Raw genomic sequence first — 18,514 nt, 5'->3', positions numbered from 1 at the left:
AATACCATAAAACTTTCAGAAGAAAAGGTAGGGAACTATCTTATAAATCTTATACTAGGAGGTGGTTTCCAAGACCTTACACCCAAAGCAAGAGCATTGACGAAATAAATAAATAAATGGGAACTCCTCAAAATTAAACACTTTTGCACATCAAAGAATTTCGCCAAGAAAGTGAAAAGACAGCCTACACAATGGGAGACAATATTTGGATATGATATATCAGATGAGGGTCTAGTATCCAGAATATATAAAGAAATTGTTAAACTCAACAAAAAAAAGAAAAACAGCCCAATTAAAATGGGCCAAAGACATGAACAGACACTTCTCAGAAAAGAAAATACAAATGGTTAAAAGGCACATGAAAAGATGCTCAACTTCCCTGGCTATTAGGGAAATGCAAATCAATACCACAATGAGATATCGTCTCACACCCACCAGAATGGCCATTATCAATAAAATAGAAAACATCACGTGCTGGAGAAGATGTGGAGAAAGAGCACACTTATCCACTGTTGGTGGGAATGTCAAATGGTACAACTGCTGTGGAAGGTAGTTTGGCGGTTTCTCAGGAAGCTAAGTATTGAATTGCCATATGACCTGGCAATACCATTGCTAGGTACCTACTCAGAGGACATGAGGGCAAGGACACATACGGACATTTATGCACCAATGTTCATAGCAGGATTATTTAAAATTGTGAAGAAATGGAAACAGCCAAAATACCCATCAACAGCTGAGTGGCTAAACAATCTGTGGTATGTACATATGATAGAATGTTATGCAGCAGTAAGACAGAATAAAATTATGAATTATGTAACAACATGGTTAGACCTTGAGGATATTATGCTGAGTGAGATTAGCCAGAAACAAAAGGACAGATACTGTATTGTCTCACTGATATGAACTGACATTAGTGAATGAACTTGGAGAATTTCATTGGTAACAGAGACCATCACGAGCTAGAAATAGGGTCAATATTGGGTAATTGGAGCTGAAGGGATACTGATTATGCAACAGGACTGATTGTGAAAATTCAGAAATGGATAGCACAATACTACTACAATAATCTTAGAACACTGAATGAAGCTGAATGTGAGAATGAGAGAGGGAGGAAGCCTGGGGGCACAAATGAAATCGGAAGGAAAGTAGATGATAAAGACTGAGATGGTATAATCTAGGAATGCCTAGAGTGTATCATGATAGTGACTAAATGTACAAATTTTAAAATGTTTTTGCATGAGGATGAACAAAGGAATGTCAATGTTGCAGGGTGTTGACAATAGATGGTAATTCATATTTTAAAACTTTAACTTATGTGTGAGACTAAAGCAACAAAAATGTTTATTTGGTATGAAATTTATATTTTGACTAGTGCATTTCTTAATGTAACTTATGTGGACAGCTTAATTGAACACCATAAGTGCATGGAACTTTGAGTAAGGTATGAGATTTTGTAGGTTTGTCCAGAGTGAAGCCCTGATAAATCCCAGGGTGATTTGAACAGTGAATAAAAAAGTATTTTCAAAGTCCCCTTGGGGGAATGGTGAGAAAGGGGGAAAATTCAACTTCCCCAAGTGGAGAATTCCTGATATTCTCATAAGCAGTGGGGACAACAAAAGCAATACGCTGAGCTCTCAATCTTGGGGTTTGTTCATATGAAACTTAACCCCACAAAGGATAGGCTAAGCCTACTTAAAATTAGGCCTACAAGTCACCCCCAGAGAACCTCTCTTTTGCTCAGATGTGGCCTCTCCCTCTCAGTCAACACAACAAGTAAACTCATTGCCCTCCCCCTCTCTAGGTGGGACATGACTCCCAGGGGTGTGGGCCTTCCTGGCAACATGGGACAGAGATCCTAGAATGAATTGGGACTCAGCATCAAGGGATTGAGAAAACCTTCTCAACCTAAAGGAGGAAGAGCAAAATGAGACAAAATAAAATGTCAATGGCTGAGAGATTCCATACAGAGTCTAGAGATTATCCTGGAGGTTATTCTTAGGCTTTATATAGATATCACCTTTTTAGTTAAGGTGTAATGGAGAGGCTGGAGGGAAATGCCTGAAAATGTAGAGCTATGTTCCAGTAGCTATGTTTCTTGAAGATGATTGTATAATGACATAGCTTTCTCAATGTGACTTTGTGATTGTGAAAACCTTGTGTCTGATGCTACTTTTATCTACCTTATCAACAGACAAGTAAAACAAATGGATTAAAAATAAATAATAGGGGGAACAAATATTTTTTAAAAAAGACAATGAGGTTAAGTGTAATAGAAAATATTAAAAGAATATCTATTTAGAACTGTCAAGAGCAGCAAGCAGTATCAGCTCTATTGAGGTTTTTCTCAACCTTGTTTTATGTTATTTAATTAAATGGGAAAAAGATACAAAAGTTAACACAAAGTGAAGTAATACCATACAAATAACAGAACATTTTTAACAATCATAAATTTTTCAGCTATATTGTTAATCATTCTAAGGCTTTTAAGGGTAGTGGCAACTATTCATCAGGAACATTATTTTTAAAGAAATACCCAGGTTACTAGCCCAAACTTTATTGTGTTTTTCTCCCAGTCAGACATTAGAGAAATTTAAATCCTTAGCTACATAACAAACATTTGTCCTTTATAGCAACAACTATTCTCTCTCTTTTAGACTAAGCCAAGATTGTGAGCCAGATTTAAGCACCACGTCTCCTTTGCCACCTTTGACATTTCAAACCAAAGAAATGGCAAGTGCTTTGGTTAGTGATGATGAAGTGTTCCCACTGGTAAGTTGCTGATTGTTGGATTGTTTTTGCCTTTAAAGGATGATTACCTTACTCTTATCACTAATACCAGTTATATTAATTCAGGATGTAACTGTTTAAAAAAAAATGTCACTCCTTGAATGGGGCTCCAAGGTGGATCTGAGAGACACTTGGCCTTTCCTACCTTCTGCAGGAAAAGAAATTCATAATGTTTCATGAATGTTTCAGTCAATAATTATTAATTACTGCTGCAGGCCAGAATCCCTGGTAAAGCCTATTAAAATACAAGTACTTGTAATTCAGCCCTAGACATTCCGTGGGCCCTGTATATTTTTTAAAGAGCAGCAAGTCATCTTTTGTACTTTTCTTATTGACTCTGACACACACAGGGAAACATGTGCAAACAAGTTGACAGCCTGATGAATTTTCACAAATGGACACACCAATGTAACCATGCCCAGGTCAATAAACAAAACATTCTCAGAACTCCAGAAGCCCCACCCCATGTCTACCTTTAATCACTACTTCCAGTCTGCTCACTATGTAACCACTGTCCTTTCAACATCATAAGTGAGTTTACCTATTTGTGAACTGTATATAAATGGAATCATACTGTAGTGTTCATTTGTGTCAGTTTTGTTTGCTCAACATTATGTTTGTGAGATTCGTCATCCATATTGTTTCATATAGCTGTAGTTTCTTCATTTCGCTATAGTATTCCATTATATATTAATACCACATACAGTGATACTACAATCTATTTATACATTTTACTGATCATGGACATCTCATTTATTTCCAGTTTGGTGCTACTACAAATAATGCTGCTAAAAATATTCTTGTACCTTTCTTTTGGTGCACATATATATGTATTTCCACTGAGTATATACTTAAAAGAGGAATTAATTGCTGGGTCATAAGATATGCATATGTTCAGCTATAGTAGGTACTGCCAAACTATTTTTTTTAAGTGTTTAAGCCAATTAATAACAACAAGAAGTAGTGTATGAAACATCCTATTTGCTCTTTATTCTTTTTAAATTTTAACCATTCTGGTTGGGGTGTAGTACTATCTTATCAAGGATTTAATTTGTGTTTCCCTGGTGACTAATGAGGTTGAGAACCTTTTCATATGTTTATTGGCCATTTTTATATTCTCCTTTGTGAAGTGCCTATTCAATTTCCTTGCCTAATTTTTGTTGGATTGTCTTTAGTCTTATTGATTTGTAGGAGTTCTTCATATATTCTTTTTTTTTTTTTTTTTTTTTTTTTTTAAAGGAAAGACAGAGAGAAGGAAGGAAGGATAGAAGGAAGGAAGAGAGGAAGAAAGGGAAACATCTTTTAAACATTTTCTTGTTTTATTGTATTTTGTTTCTCCGTTTTCGTTACATGGGCTGGGGCCGGGAATCGAACCGAGGTCCTCCGGCATAGCAGGCAAGCACTTTGCCCGCTGAGCCACCGCGGCCCGCCCTCTTCATATATTCTTGATATTACCCTTTTGTTGGTTATATGTATTGCAAGTGTCTTCTCCCACTCTAACTTACTCTTCACTTTCTTACTGGTATCTTTTAATGAATAGACTTTCCTAATTTAGACATAGTTATGAATCTTTTCTTTATTGTTAGCATTTTCGGTGTTTTAGTCAAAATACTTTTGCCTGTCCCACGGTTATAAAGAAATTATCCTATGTTATCTTCTAGAACTGCTGGTTGGAATTGATTTTTGTGCACGGTGTGACATGGGGATCTAGATCTTCTTTTCCACTTATGTATTGAATTGACCTGTATTACTTCTTTCCCCTTGAGAGAGATTCTTTAGGATTTTCTATTTTCACTGTCAACAACTATTTGACTTCTTGCTTTCAAATCTTTATACCTTTGTTCTCTTTCTTCTTCTAGTCTTATTGAACTGACTAGGACTTCCAGTAAATGTTGAGTAGAATGGTGTTGCCAGTATCCTTCTCTCATTCTCAATTATAAAGGGATCAATATTTCACCATTGTGTATGATATATACTGTAGATATTATAGATTCTGTTTATAAAAGTACCCCTCGGTTCCTAGACTGCTTAAGTTTTTTTTCCTGAATAAATATCAAACTTTATATTTTCTCTACCTCTATTGAAATGACCATATAGGTTTTCTCTTTTGGTCTGTTAATTTGATGTTTTATTTTTTTTTTTTATTGTTGGATTACATTCTTGAAAGTCACCACATTTATCACTTGATTGGGTTGGTTATATTTTGTTTAGAATTTTTGCTTTGTGTTCATGAGAAAAGTTAGCCTATAATTTTCTTTTGTTCTTCTTATCAGGGTATGGCAGGGTCACATTTTTCCACGTGAGTATCCCATTATTGCAGTACCATTTGTTGAATTTTTTGTTTTGTTTGTTTGTTTGGTTGGTTGGTTTTTGCTTGTTTGTTTGTTTTTGGGGAAGTGCATAGACCAGGAATCAAACCCAGGTCTTCCACATGGCAGGCGAGAATTCTACCACTGACCTACCCTTGTACCTCCTCTTCTCAGGTTTTAGTATCAAGATTATGCTGACTTCATACAACAGTTTGAGAAGTGTTCTTAACTTCAGTTTTTATATTTTTCAGTTCTTGAATTTCCATTTGATTCTATCTTATAGTACCAGTTTTCTGTTGAAATTTTCCATCTTATAAGTTAATTTCTTGAATACAATTATCACGATAAGTTTTTAAAGATATGTAGATTTTTTAACCTCATAGAGTTAGCTATATTCTTATCAGTTACCTTCACATGTATACAAAATGGATCATGTAATTTTTCAATGCTTCTCCATGATATGCTAAACTGGGTACAACATTTAAAAAAAACAGAAAATGTTTAAACTGGGAGGGTTATTCTATATGTTCAGATACAGTACATTTTGCTTTCCTGAAATCTATCACTTTGTTTTGGTAGAGACTTGAATTAAGCTTTAACCTGTTGTAGAAGGATAAAAAGCCTTAAAACTACTGATTTTGAAGTTTTAGAGATCTCTAAAGCCCTGAAATAAGTACTTTTGTGTCCATTTTAACAAAAAATGCTATACCAGTATGGAATAAAACTCCATACAAGGAAAGTAAACAAAATAAACCTCCTCATTTAAGCTCCTCACTACAAACATCTAAGGGTATTTTGCAAATTCTATATGAACAAAACTTTGATCTTTAAGAACTCAAACACATTCCAGTCAAGCAATAGGGTAAAAAGTGATAAGCTACTAAATGTTCCATTGTTCAAACGTCAGAAGGTTTTAGGATTTTAACATCATTCATCTCTACTCAAATATTTCCTCATCAGAGAGGCCTTTTCACTCCCCATTCTTTTGTCCTGCTTTGTGCTGTTTCATAGCACTTCACATTTAGTGTTTGTCTCCCTCTTTCAAAATGTAAGCTCAGTGAAAGTAGGAACATTTTCTATTTTCATTTACTGTTGAAACCTCAACAACTAAAATAGTGCCTGGCACTAGTAGATACATAAAATGCATGCAAAAATATCCTGAATCAATTTAATGAATACCGGGGTTCCTTCTAAATCTAAAATTCTACAGTACTCCTCTGAAGAGTTCTTAGCCCACACAAGAGTCACCAGACAGAAAATTCTCAACTATTACATGTATGGGAAAACTTAGTCTATAATTGAGGCCTAAAGTTCCCCAATAGATATATCCCATCCCAGGTCACAGTAGCTCACCATGCCAAGCGTAAATGCAGACCAGGCCTCTCTGGGTACTTGTTAACATGACTAAGGCAGTCACGTTTAGCTTGTCTACCTCTTGTAGCCCACCTAGAACAGTGTTCTCAATTCTGGCTACACATTAGGGAACTTAAAAAAAAATACCAATGCCCAGACCCCACCAAACCAATGAATTCAAGAATTTTGTGAGGATTGGGCTCAGACAGCAATATATTTTAATACTCCCTAGTTGATTCTAATGTGCATCTAGGGTTGAACACTACTTTTCTGGGTCCACCAGTTTCTATCCACGACTGCATTTTGACTTCCACACCAGTAATTCACCAAAACTGCTCCTGACGAGACACTAATGACCTCTCAGTTGCTAATTCAAACGCACACTTTTAAGTTCTCATCTTCCTTAATCATTTTTTTCTTGATACTCTCATGTTTTCTGCCTTCTGTGACACTATTGACTAATTCTACTGTTGCCTGCCTGGTTACTCTTTTCCAGTCTGCTCCCTCCTACACTTATTCTTGTCCCTTAAATATTAGTGTTTCATTCATTCTTTTATTCATAAAATAAACATGTATTAAGTGCCTTTAAGTGTTAGGTCCTGTTCTAAGCTCTTAGGTAACATCTTTGAACATGACAGTCAAATCTACACTCTAGTAAAAAAAAAGGGTAGGGTATTAATGATAAGAAACTAATGATCGAATAAAACATTATCAAACAGTGGTAAATGCTGTGATGAAACGAAGGGCAGGGTGATTTGAGAGGGAGTGACAGGAATGTGGGGGATGGCTTTAGGTTGGGTGACCAAGAAATTGGTCACTTAGGAGGAAACATTTAACAACAAAAAAATATCCAACCTTGCAAAGATCTGGGGGAAGAAGATTTCAGGAAGTAGAAACCACGAATGCAAATCACTAAGGCAACAAGTTTGGCAAGTATGAGAATCAGAAAGAGGGTCGGGGGCTGGAGCTTAGAAGGTAAGTGAGAGAATGGAAGGAAATAGGGACAGAGGAATAGGCAAAGGAAGTCCAGATATATAGAGCCTGTAGGCTATGGTAAGGAGTTTGGATTTTATTTTCAAGTCTGAAAAATTTTAAGTTGGAGAGTATATGATTTATTTAGACATTTTTAAAAGATCCTCTTCTCTGCTGAATAAAGAAAAAAATGATAGAGGGCAAAGGTAGAAGTGGGGAGAATTACTATAGGAGTATTTCAGTATTCCAGATAAGAGATTATGATGCTGGCTTGGTAACAGTTGAGAAAGAACAATGTTAGATCGAGGAAACATTTTGGAGAGTAGACTAACTCGACAATGAATTGGTTATGGGAAATGAGAGAAAGAAAAATCAAAGCTGACTCCTAGGATTTCAGCCTGAACACTGGATGGATGTTAGTACCCTTTTCTGACATGGAGAAGATTAAGGAAGGAGCAGGGTTAAAGGAAAAATATGATTTCTAGAGTGTTTATTAGACATTCAAATGTAGATATCTAGAAGACTATAAGATATTGAAGATCAGAGCTAGAAATATAAATATGGAAGTAATCAGCATATGACTGGTATTTAAATCTATGGGACTGGATGACAATATTTAAACAGTGTAAATGGAGTGACTTTAAATGCAAAGGAATTAAAAGAGACAAAGAAGGATATTTACATATTAATAAAACAGGAATTCACCAAGAAGAAATAATAGTCATAAATATCTGTGCATCAAGTCAAGGTACTACTAAGTACATGAGGCAAACACTGGCAAAAATGAAGGGAGTAATAGACATCTCTACAATAATAGTTGGAGACTTCAATACCCCACTTGCATCTATAGATAGACCATCTAAACAAATAAACAGAGAACTTAATAAGTAAACTAGTCCTAACACATATATAGAAAATTGCACCCCAAAACAGTAGGATATATATTCTTCTCAAGTGCTCATGGATCAATCTCCAGGATAGACCACATACTGGGTAATAAAAAGGTCTTAATAAATTTGGAAAGAGTTAAATTATACAAAGCACTTTTCTAATCATAATGGAATGAAGCTGGAGATCAATAATAGGCAGAGAACTGAAAAATTCACAAATATGTGGAGGTTAAAACAACTCAGTCTCAATCAGTAGGTCAAAGAAGAAACTGCAAGAGAAATCAGTAAATATCTTGAGATGAATGAAAACAAGAATACAACCTATCAAAACTTATGGGATACGGCAAAGGTAGTGCTGGGAGGGAAATTTATACCCCTAAATGCCTACATTAAAAAGGAAAAGAGGAGTGACCTCATCAACATGGCGACATAAGACAGATATTGAAAATCTCTGCCCAGAAATTCATCATTCTGGAGGAAAGTAAAGATTGGAGAAGGATCCCACAAATGCTGAATCAAACAAAGAGAAAAATATCAGGTAGGACACTTCCATTCCAGACTACCTTGCCCTCTTCCCTTCCTCTCACTCAGTCCCCCTCAGCTCAGGAAGTGCCCAGAGGCAGCAGCCAGGATCCCTCCCACCTCCCACTGGGGACAGAGACTATAAAATCTCTCACAGCAATAAGGCAGATCCCCACCTATATCCAGATACAGAGACCCAAGCCCACAGGGACACTTGGCAGAATTTAAGCCCCTGGGGAGGGCAGAATACAAAAAGGCAGGAGGAAGAGTTTCCAAATGGGGGATAAGGGAGGGAACTGCAAAATTCTTCCCTCAAAGCAGCAAATAGCCAGGGAGAAACTGTCTGGATCAACTGTTTGGGGGTCCAGGGGACAGGGGAGGACATTTCAAGGCCCAGGTCAGTGGGAGACAAAGAGTCTGAGACAACATGGACAGAGACTATAATTCCAGCCGTGGGTCCTAGTGTCTATCCCCCACCCTTGAGAGACAAAACAGTGGGGGGTATGATGTTTGCCTAGGGATCAGACTGAGTTGGCCATGGGAGGCCTCCACTCCAAGGCCAGACGGCACACAGCCTCACACTGAGCCAGGTTTTGGCCAGCATAGTGAGGGCACAGCAACCCCTACAGTTTCCGTCTCGCCCAGTCAGGCACTGCAGGGCAACCGGAGGTAAACAGCTTCTGAAGACGAATATGTCACTGAAGAGCACCATCTGCTGGGCAGGCTGGAAAGTTCAGGGGAATTGCAGGGCTCTTCAGAGTCTCTCCAGACCCTTTCCCAAGCCCGTTGGAGCTGGTCTACACCCCCTGCATGGGTACTTGGCCCTGTTTTGGCTGAGAAATACAGATGACCCAACTGGCAAAGCAGTGCCTAATACAAACCCAGGCAACAACTAAATCATAGACAAGAAAAAGAAACCAACCTTCAGAATAGACCCATCAATATGATCAAATGGCTAGATATCATCAAAAAATCACAAGTCATAATTAAACTCAAGAAGAAATAGCCCAGTCAAAGGAGGAACTAATAAAAAGGTTGGAGGAAATACAGAATCTGGGACAACTAATCAAAGACATATAAACAAATTTTCTGAATCAATTCGAAGAAATGAAGGAAAATGTGTCTAAAGAGATAAAGGATATTAAGAAGACACTAGAAGAGCATCAAGAAGAATTGAAAGAATACATAGAAAAATAACAGACATTATGGAAATAAAAAACACTGTACATGAAATTAAAAATATACTGGAGACACACAATAGCAGATTTGAAGAGGCAGAAGAAAGAATCAGTGAGCTTGAAGACAGAACAACTAAATTTGAACAGATCAAAAAAAATGGAGAAAAAGAAAGATTTGAGCAGGGAGGGTCTTAGGGAATGATTGACAATACAAAGTGCACCAGCATACACATTATAGATGTCCCAGGAGGAGACAAAAAAGGGAGATACTGGAAGAAATAATGGCTGAAAATTCCCCAACCCTTATAAAAGACATAACTATGAAAATCTAAGAAGCTCAATGTATTTCAAACAGAATACATCTGAAAAGACCCACTCCGAGACACATACTACTCACACTGTCAAAGACCAGAGAGAAGGAGAAAATTCTGAAAGCAGTAAGAGTAAAGGGATCCACCACATACAAGAGCAGCAAAATAAGTGCTGCTTTCTCATCAGGCAGCATGAAGGCCAGGAGACAGTGGTATGATATATTTAAGAAAGTGAAAGAGAAAAATTGCCAGATAAGAATTCTCTATCCCCCAAAGCTGTCCTTCAAAAATGAGGGAGAGTTTAAAATATTCACAGATAAATGTAAGCTGAGAGAGTGTGTTAGTAAAAGACTAGCCCTATGAGAACTATAAGGCAAGTCCTGCTGACTGAAAAGAAAAGACAGGAGAGAGAGGCCTAGAAGAGGGTTCAGAATTGAAGATTACCAGTAAGGGTAACTAAAAGGATAAAAAGACAGAAAAATAGATCTAACAAATAATAACTAAAGGATAAAATGGTTGGATTAAGAATTGTCTTTACAGTAATAACGTGGAATGTTAATGAATTAAATCCCCCAATTAAAAGACACAGATTGGCAGAATGGATAAAAAACATATGATCCACATATATGCTGTTTACAAGAGGCTCAGCTTAGACCCAAAAATACAAACATCTATCTGGAGTGGAAGAATGGAAAAAGATATTCAGTAAAGAGTAACCAAAAATAAGCTGGAGTAGCTATACAAACATAAGGCAAAATAGACTTTAAATGCAAAAATGTTATAAGAGATAAGTAAGGACACTACATATTAATAAAGGGAGCAATTAAACAAAAAGAAATAACAATCATATATATCTTTGCTCCAATGAAGGTGCCCAAAGTACATAAAGCAAACACTAGCAAAACTGAAGGTAGTAATAGTGACTCTACCATAATAGTGGGAGACTTCAACACAACAATCTCTCCAATAGATAAAACATCTAAACAGAAGATCAATTAAAAAAACAGATAACCTAAATAATAAGATAAATTGAAGAAGATCTAACAGACATATATAGAATAGTGCATCCCCAAACAGCAGGATATACATTCTTCCCAAAGATTCTGGATCAATCTCCAAAATTCACCATATGCTGGGGCACAATACAGGTCTTAATAAATTTTAAAAGATTGAAATTATACAAAGTACTTTCTCTGATCATAATGGAATGAAGCTTGAAATCAATAACAGAGAATTGGAAAGTACAAAAATATATGGAGGTCAAACAACATACTCTTAATCAGTCAGTCAAAGAAACTGCAAGAGAAATCAGTAAATATTTTGTGATGAATAAAAGTGACAATGCACTGTATTAAAACTTATGGGATGCCAAAGGTAGTTCTGAGAGGGAAATTTATAGCCCTAAACCTACAATAAAAGAGAAGAAGGAGCTAAAACCAACAACCTAACTGAACAACTGCAGAAACTAGAGAAAGAACAGCAAATTAAAGCAGAAGGGCAAAATATCACAGATTAAAGCAGAAATTATGAACTGGATATTTTAAAAAAAACAGAGAGAAAAACTAAAACCAGAAGTTGGTTCTTTGAGAAGTTCAATAAAATTGATAAAGCCCTAGCTAGACTGACAAAGACAAAAGAGAGACGCTGTAAATAAATAAAATTGAAATGAGATGAGGAGCCATTACCATTCTCCCAACAGAAGCAAAAAAGATCATGAGAGTATATTATGAACAACTGTATGCCAACAAATTAGACAACTTAGATGAAGTGGACAATTTCCTAGAAACATGTGAACAACCTACACTGACTCTAGAAGAAATAGAAGACCTCAAAAAAACAATCACAAGTAAAAAGATTGAATCAGTCATCAAAAATCTCCCAATTAAGAAAAGCCCAGGGCCAGATGGCTTTACAATTGAATTCTACAAATCATTCCTTGAAGAATTAACACCTGCTCAAACTCTTCAAAAAATTGAAGAGGAAGATCTTGTGGTACAGAAGTAGGGTTTAACCATCAAATATGATTGCTGAACCATTAAATTGATATCTCTTTAAGTCTCCAGTAAGGTTTCTTAGACCTTACATGCAAAGCACAAGCTACAAAAGAAAAAATAAATGGGATCTCCTCAAAATTGAATACTTTTGCACTTCAAAGGACTTTGTCAAGAAAGTAAAAAGGCAGCCTAGTCAATGGGAAAAAATATTTGGAAACCACATATCTGATAAGGGTTTAATATCTAGAATATAATATCTAGAATATATATAGAAATCTTACAACTCAACAATAAAAAAGACCAAAAAAAAAGCAATTTAAAATTGGGCAAAAGACATGAATAGACATTTTTCCAAAGGGGAAATACAGATGGCTAAAAAGCACCTGAGAAGATGCTTAGTTTCACTAGCTATTAGGGAAATGTAAACCAAAACTATTATGAGATATCATTTTACTTCTACTAGAGTGGTCACTATTAAACCAACAGAAAACTACAAGTTTTGGAGAGGATGTGGAGAAATAGAAACACTTATTCACTGCTGGTGGGAATGTAAAATGATATAGCTGCTGCGGGAGACAGTTTGGTAGTTCCTCAGGAAGCTAAGTATATAACTACCCTTTGATCCAGCAGTCCTGCTACTCGGTATATACCCAGAAGAACTGAAAGCAGAGATGCAAAAGACATTTCCACACCTGTGTTCATAGCAGCATTGTTCACAATTGCCCAAAGATGGAAACAACCCAAATGTTCATCAACCAATGAATGGATAAACAAAATGTGGTTTATACATACAATGGAATATTATTAAGCTCTAAGAAGAAATGGATTCCTGATGCATGCAACAACATGAATGAACCTGGAGGGCATTATGTTGAGTGAAATAAGCCAGAAACAAAAGGACAAATATGGTATGATCTCATTAACATGAACTAAATATAATGAGAAAACTCATGGAGTTTCAGGAGCTAGAATGAGGGTGGAGAATGGGGAGCTGATGCTTAATTTGTGCAGAATTTTTAAAATAAGGTCCATTGTAAATGTTTGGAAATGGACAGAAGTAATGGTAAGACATTATCATGTGTGTAAATAGTAGTGCATGTGATGGTGGTTGATAGAGGAAGTTTAGTTTATGCATATCAGCAGAAGGAAAGCTAAAGGATGAGACATGGGAGTGTATAACAGTGAATCCCGTTGTAGATGATGAAGGTGGTTAATAGTACAATATAGGAACATCCTTCTATGAATGTATGTCAAAAATGTATGTCGCAACTACAAGGTGTTAATAATAGGGTGGTATATGGGGAAAATGCACCTAATGCAAACTATGGACTATAGTTAATAGTGATATCTTATTGCTCTTCCATCATTTGTAGCAAAGATACCATACCAAAGTTTACTGTCAATAATAGGGGGGGTATAAGTGGCATGGGGGTTTTCTTTCTGGAGCTATGAAAATGATCTAAAATTGATTGTGGCAATGTAAGCACAGCACTGCGATTATATTGACAGCGATTGATTGTATACTTTGGGTGGATTGCATGGTATGTGAATAAAATTGTGTCATAAAAAACAACAGCCTCTGTATCACCCAATAAATCGGTCAGATCAGTATCAAGTGTGGAACATGCTCCCTCAAAAACCTGAAGCGGCCTACCGAACTGTGTGCTTCTCTCATAGTTATAGGAATTTAGAAGGTACATTAATTTGAACTTTACTTAGGAGGGGATGCACTGACATGTCCCATACTACTGGACCTTTAAAAACTTCACCAAATACCAAGCCCCTGGAATCTTCATAATGGTTATCTCCCCACGCTCTGGAGTGCTTGTGTCTCTCCAAGGCCATCTATATACTTCCATTTCTTGCTCACTGGGTCTTGTTAACATATGAGGGTTAATATATGGGGGATGCCCACATGGTCCAGGCCCCTTCAGAATTTACTGTGACAGTAGAATTAATATAACACTGGGGCAAGTTGGTGGATGTATACTGACTGCTGTCTATCCCAGATGAATGCTAACTACTTCTCATCCTCCTCCTTGTTGGGTGTTAAAAGAATACATTTGCCAGCATGCCACATGCTCAACGCTGTATTAATCTACTTTAGTAAAGATACTATACCTGACACAGCAGCAGCTATAGCTGGAGCCACTACTTGGCTAAGTTTGTGATAGTCCACTTTCATCTGCCATGATCCATATAGTTTTTGAAAGGGTCAGACTAGAGAACCATATCCCCCTATGACAAGGTTCTCTTGTATACAGATTGTTGACTCTTCAAATACTTTATAAAGTCCCATTCTTCCTATCAGAACAAAAAAAAAAAAATGAAGAAGAACCTAGGGACCAAGAACTGGAAAACTAAAGTACAAATGTCCCCAATTTATTTTTAAAAGTAACTTAAATATTTTTGTTTTGGAATGAAGGTCTGCAAAATTACCTATTTGCCTGTTATTCCTCACTAACAGATTTTTTTTTTTTAATAAGCATCAAACAGGTCACAAACAGTTAAATTGCATTTCCATATCACCGTAAAGAGTGGAACTGGGGCTCCCATCACAAAGGCTTTCTCATCTAAGACAGAATGATGATGATGCGTCCCAGCCTTGTAGCTCTCCCTACTAAGGAGCCATTTTATCCGCAGAGACGTATCATGCATTTCAGCCCTCACCTGCTGACTCTCAGCATCAGTTAGCCAGCACATAAAGCCAATCTTTAATTTTTTTTCCTATATAAATCTTTCTTTGTCAAACACTACTCTACTAATCTTTACTTTTGCTTTTTGACATTCTTATTTTCAGAGGAAAATCACTGCCTTTGTAAATTAGTGGGGTATACTCCAGGCAAGTTTCATATAATTATGTTGTCCCTGCATTTGCAGTAGGACACTGTAATATTCATTTCTAGAGCTTTTTAATATAATGTTGTTGTGACGGTTCAGTTACTTGGAGGTTTCATTAGCAGTGGCTCCATTACACCGGTAGAGGGGGGTCAGCGCAGGATGTATTATTTCATTAAGAGTTGCAGTGTTTGACAATATGTCATGGATGTAGCATGCCTGGAAATATGAAGATTAAAAAAGGATTTGTATTCCTCATTTAACTTTCCTTTCGTTCTTTCTTTAGTCTCCTCCAGAGATATCCTTTCCAGCTTCTTTGGCTGCACAACATTTCCTGGTAGAGGAAGAGAAGCGAGCAAAAGAACTTGAAAAACTTCTAAATACACATATTGATGAACTGCAAAAACATACAGAATTTACTCTTAATAAATACACCCCGCTAAAACAAAATAGACACATATGAGCTTTTAAAATTTTTTGTTTGCTTTCCCCAACCCAAGAAAAAAAGCTCTGGCAAAATATTTACAAAGCTGATTAACAAAACTGAGAAATTTTGTTCTGTTTCTTGAGTAAATCACTGCTGTAAGACAGCTACAAAATAGTATTTTGTTCTATAAAGCTGTTTGTATTTCTGCATTAACATACTAAAGTGTTCTTCTGTAGAGTTACTATAAAATAAACTTGACTACTCCGAAAGAAATTTTTTTCAAATCTAAGGGGTATTTTGGACTTAAATACTTCTTTTTTCCCCACTTGAATCATGTATACTAAAAACCCATTTCCTCTGTAATAACACAAAATGAGGGAAAGGGAAATGTGTATGCCAAATATAAAATGAATCAGGTGCAACTCAGTTGTACTATGTTTGAAAACTCAAAGATTAGGGAAAAAATGAAATATATTATTTAAGCATTTTGGAGCATATAAATATTCTAAAAATTTCTTTTAGAAAAAAGGCATACATCTTTCTACATCACCTTAAATGTCTGTTTTTAACAAACTAAAGAACATGGACAGTGCTATTTAGACTTAAAATACATGTGCTAAAGCTTAATGCTTTGTATTAGTATTAATTATGACATGCATATGAAACAAGATAATATAATGGATTATTGCTGCTACATTCTCCTTTATAATCACCTTTGTTTTTAATGTACAATAAAGGACTTCAAAATTCTGTGGACTTATAAATACCAAATCTGTATACAGTTGGTAATAGCATGGTAGTGAACAATAAAATTTAAGTTACAAATAAACAGCCATGATAATCCAATATTCTTTCTTTAAAATTATCTTTGGATGAGTTTTCAGTTTGAAAAAAATAACACACATACACACACACACACACAAATATGTATCTATCAAAAAAGACTGAAAAGTCCCTATGTAATTATTCAAGGTAAGTGCTTTTATAGTTTTATTTTTCTCTGTAAAGAAACTAAATCTCAAGATACTGAAAGACAAGTCAAGATATCTTTAGATAACGAATAATGTTTTCATGTGAAAAATGCAGAGCACTGTTCACTGGAGGTGACACTACCACATGTATTTATATAGCTCTTGGTATTTGCAAAGAATCTCCACACAGGTTTATTCATTTAAATTCACAACAAGCCTGTGAAGTCAGCAGGACTGGTAACCTTATTCCTGGGAATCAGAGACGTTGAGAATCTTACTTACAATCATGGTGAGGAGAAATGAACGCCCTGGTCTGATTCTGGTTCCAGCTTCTACTCTCATAAGTAGGCAGATGGTGAACAAGACTGTACCCTCAGAAGTCACATTTGATGACAAAATATCAGAGGTATACAAAGTCTTTAGCTGACCCACAAAAGTCCCACATGAGAAAAACAAAGTTATGAACATTTAAAAATTCTTATTAAGAAATATTCTTCTCAACATGGAGAAAATGAAATGTTTCAGTTATCTAGGAAATGGGCATTCCATAAACATTCTAAAACTTTCTATCTCTAATGCAAATGCGCACAATAAAAAAGATTAAATATACATAAATTTATAATCCCCTATGTATTGATGCCATTTATTTTCTTCAGGTGAAGGCACAATCGAAAAGTGTTGGCTGAAATGAAGAACTAGGCTGCAATGCTCCTTGAACTTAGCAGAGCAAAGAGAACATCAACTTATGTTTGTTCAGGGCTAATGGTGAATCTATGGATTCTTATTTCTAGTCCACAAGCAAACTTCTTTTAAATCATTATCATTCCATTTCATATCAGCTTTCTTAAAACTGGTATTCAATATTAACTGCAGGACTCAGTATTCAAAGGGAATCATATGGGAAATATCCTGACATACCCCATACCCCTAAAAAACACCAACATATCAAGCCCCTGAATCTTCACAGTGTTTATCTCTCAACCTCTGGAGTGAGAGGCCTTCAACATACTTGCCACTTCTTGCTCATTAGGTCTTATTAACATGATGTTAGTGTTAAAATATGATATCTTATGTTATGGTCTTTGGGATACCCAGATGGCCCAGGCCCTTGCAGAATTTGTGACTAGAATCAACATAATATTGTGGCAAGACGGTGGATGTATACCAGTGACTGTTGTCCATCCCATGTGAATGCTAGCAGCTATAGTTGGAGTTACTACTTGGCTAAGCCTGAGGAAAAGTTTTCATGACCTCCAGGGATTTCCCTGAGCACAGGGTGGCACAAACATTGGCACGAGTCACAGAAGTCAACCAGGCAGTGTTCCAGTGTGGCCACTCACCACCATCCTCCAGCATGGGTCAAGAGGAGTCAGTCTTGTAACAAAGATGAGCATAAATCAGTCGCAATTACTGTTAGGGTGACCAACAATTTTATCTCAGAAGCAGAACTGCCAGGAATCTAGTACAGCAAAGTTTCCAACAATAAAGACTTCAGTTGGACCAGGCATAAAACTAAGGAGCGCCTCAGAGCTACCTAACTAGCCCCATGATCAGACAGAAATTTTTATGTCTTAAAGATTTTTAAATCATTAGGATAGGTTAGATTTGCTTGGAGGCAAGGGATTCTTCTTACTTTGGCCCTGTAATCATAACTAAACTTCCATTTCCTCATCTGTAGAACAGGGATAATAATACTATCTATGTCACAGGATTTTTGTGAGGATTAAAGGAGATAATGTATACGTAGTGCTTAGCATAATTAAAATATTAGCTGTAAGTGCTTAGTGTCATTCTTGTCCTCAGAGGCTTTAGGCCTAAGCTCAGAAGATGAAATGTATCGTCAAAAATAATACTATTTATTAAGGACCATGTGCCAGCTACTATATGTAAGTTAAACTCAATCTTTAACAGTTCCACTAATAAATAATTTACATACCATAATGTTCACCCATTTCAAGGGTA

General features: G+C 36.2%; 1 protein-coding gene across 5 annotated transcripts in view; it reads left to right on the top strand.

Moving 5' to 3' along the window:
- Positions 1–16,381, top strand: part of DEUP1 (deuterosome assembly protein 1) — a 107,966-nt gene extending 91,585 nt beyond the window's left edge. For all 5 annotated transcript variants that reach the window (XM_077113286.1, XM_077113285.1, XM_077113283.1 and 2 more), the window contains 2 exons: positions 2,655–2,769; positions 15,441–16,381. In XM_077113286.1, the coding sequence (XP_076969401.1) occupies positions 2,655–2,769; positions 15,441–15,617 (292 nt within the window). In that variant the 3' untranslated portion in view covers positions 15,618–16,381. The remainder of the gene's footprint in view (positions 1–2,654; positions 2,770–15,440) is intronic.
- The last annotated feature ends 2,133 nt before the right edge of the window (positions 16,382–18,514 follow it).

This window comes from Tamandua tetradactyla, chromosome 8, assembly GCF_023851605.1.
Source record: "Tamandua tetradactyla isolate mTamTet1 chromosome 8, mTamTet1.pri, whole genome shotgun sequence".
Lineage (NCBI taxonomy): Eukaryota > Metazoa > Chordata > Mammalia > Pilosa > Myrmecophagidae > Tamandua > Tamandua tetradactyla.
The sequence above is the reverse complement of the archived record's forward strand: the minus strand, read 5'-3'. Positions and strand labels throughout refer to the sequence as shown.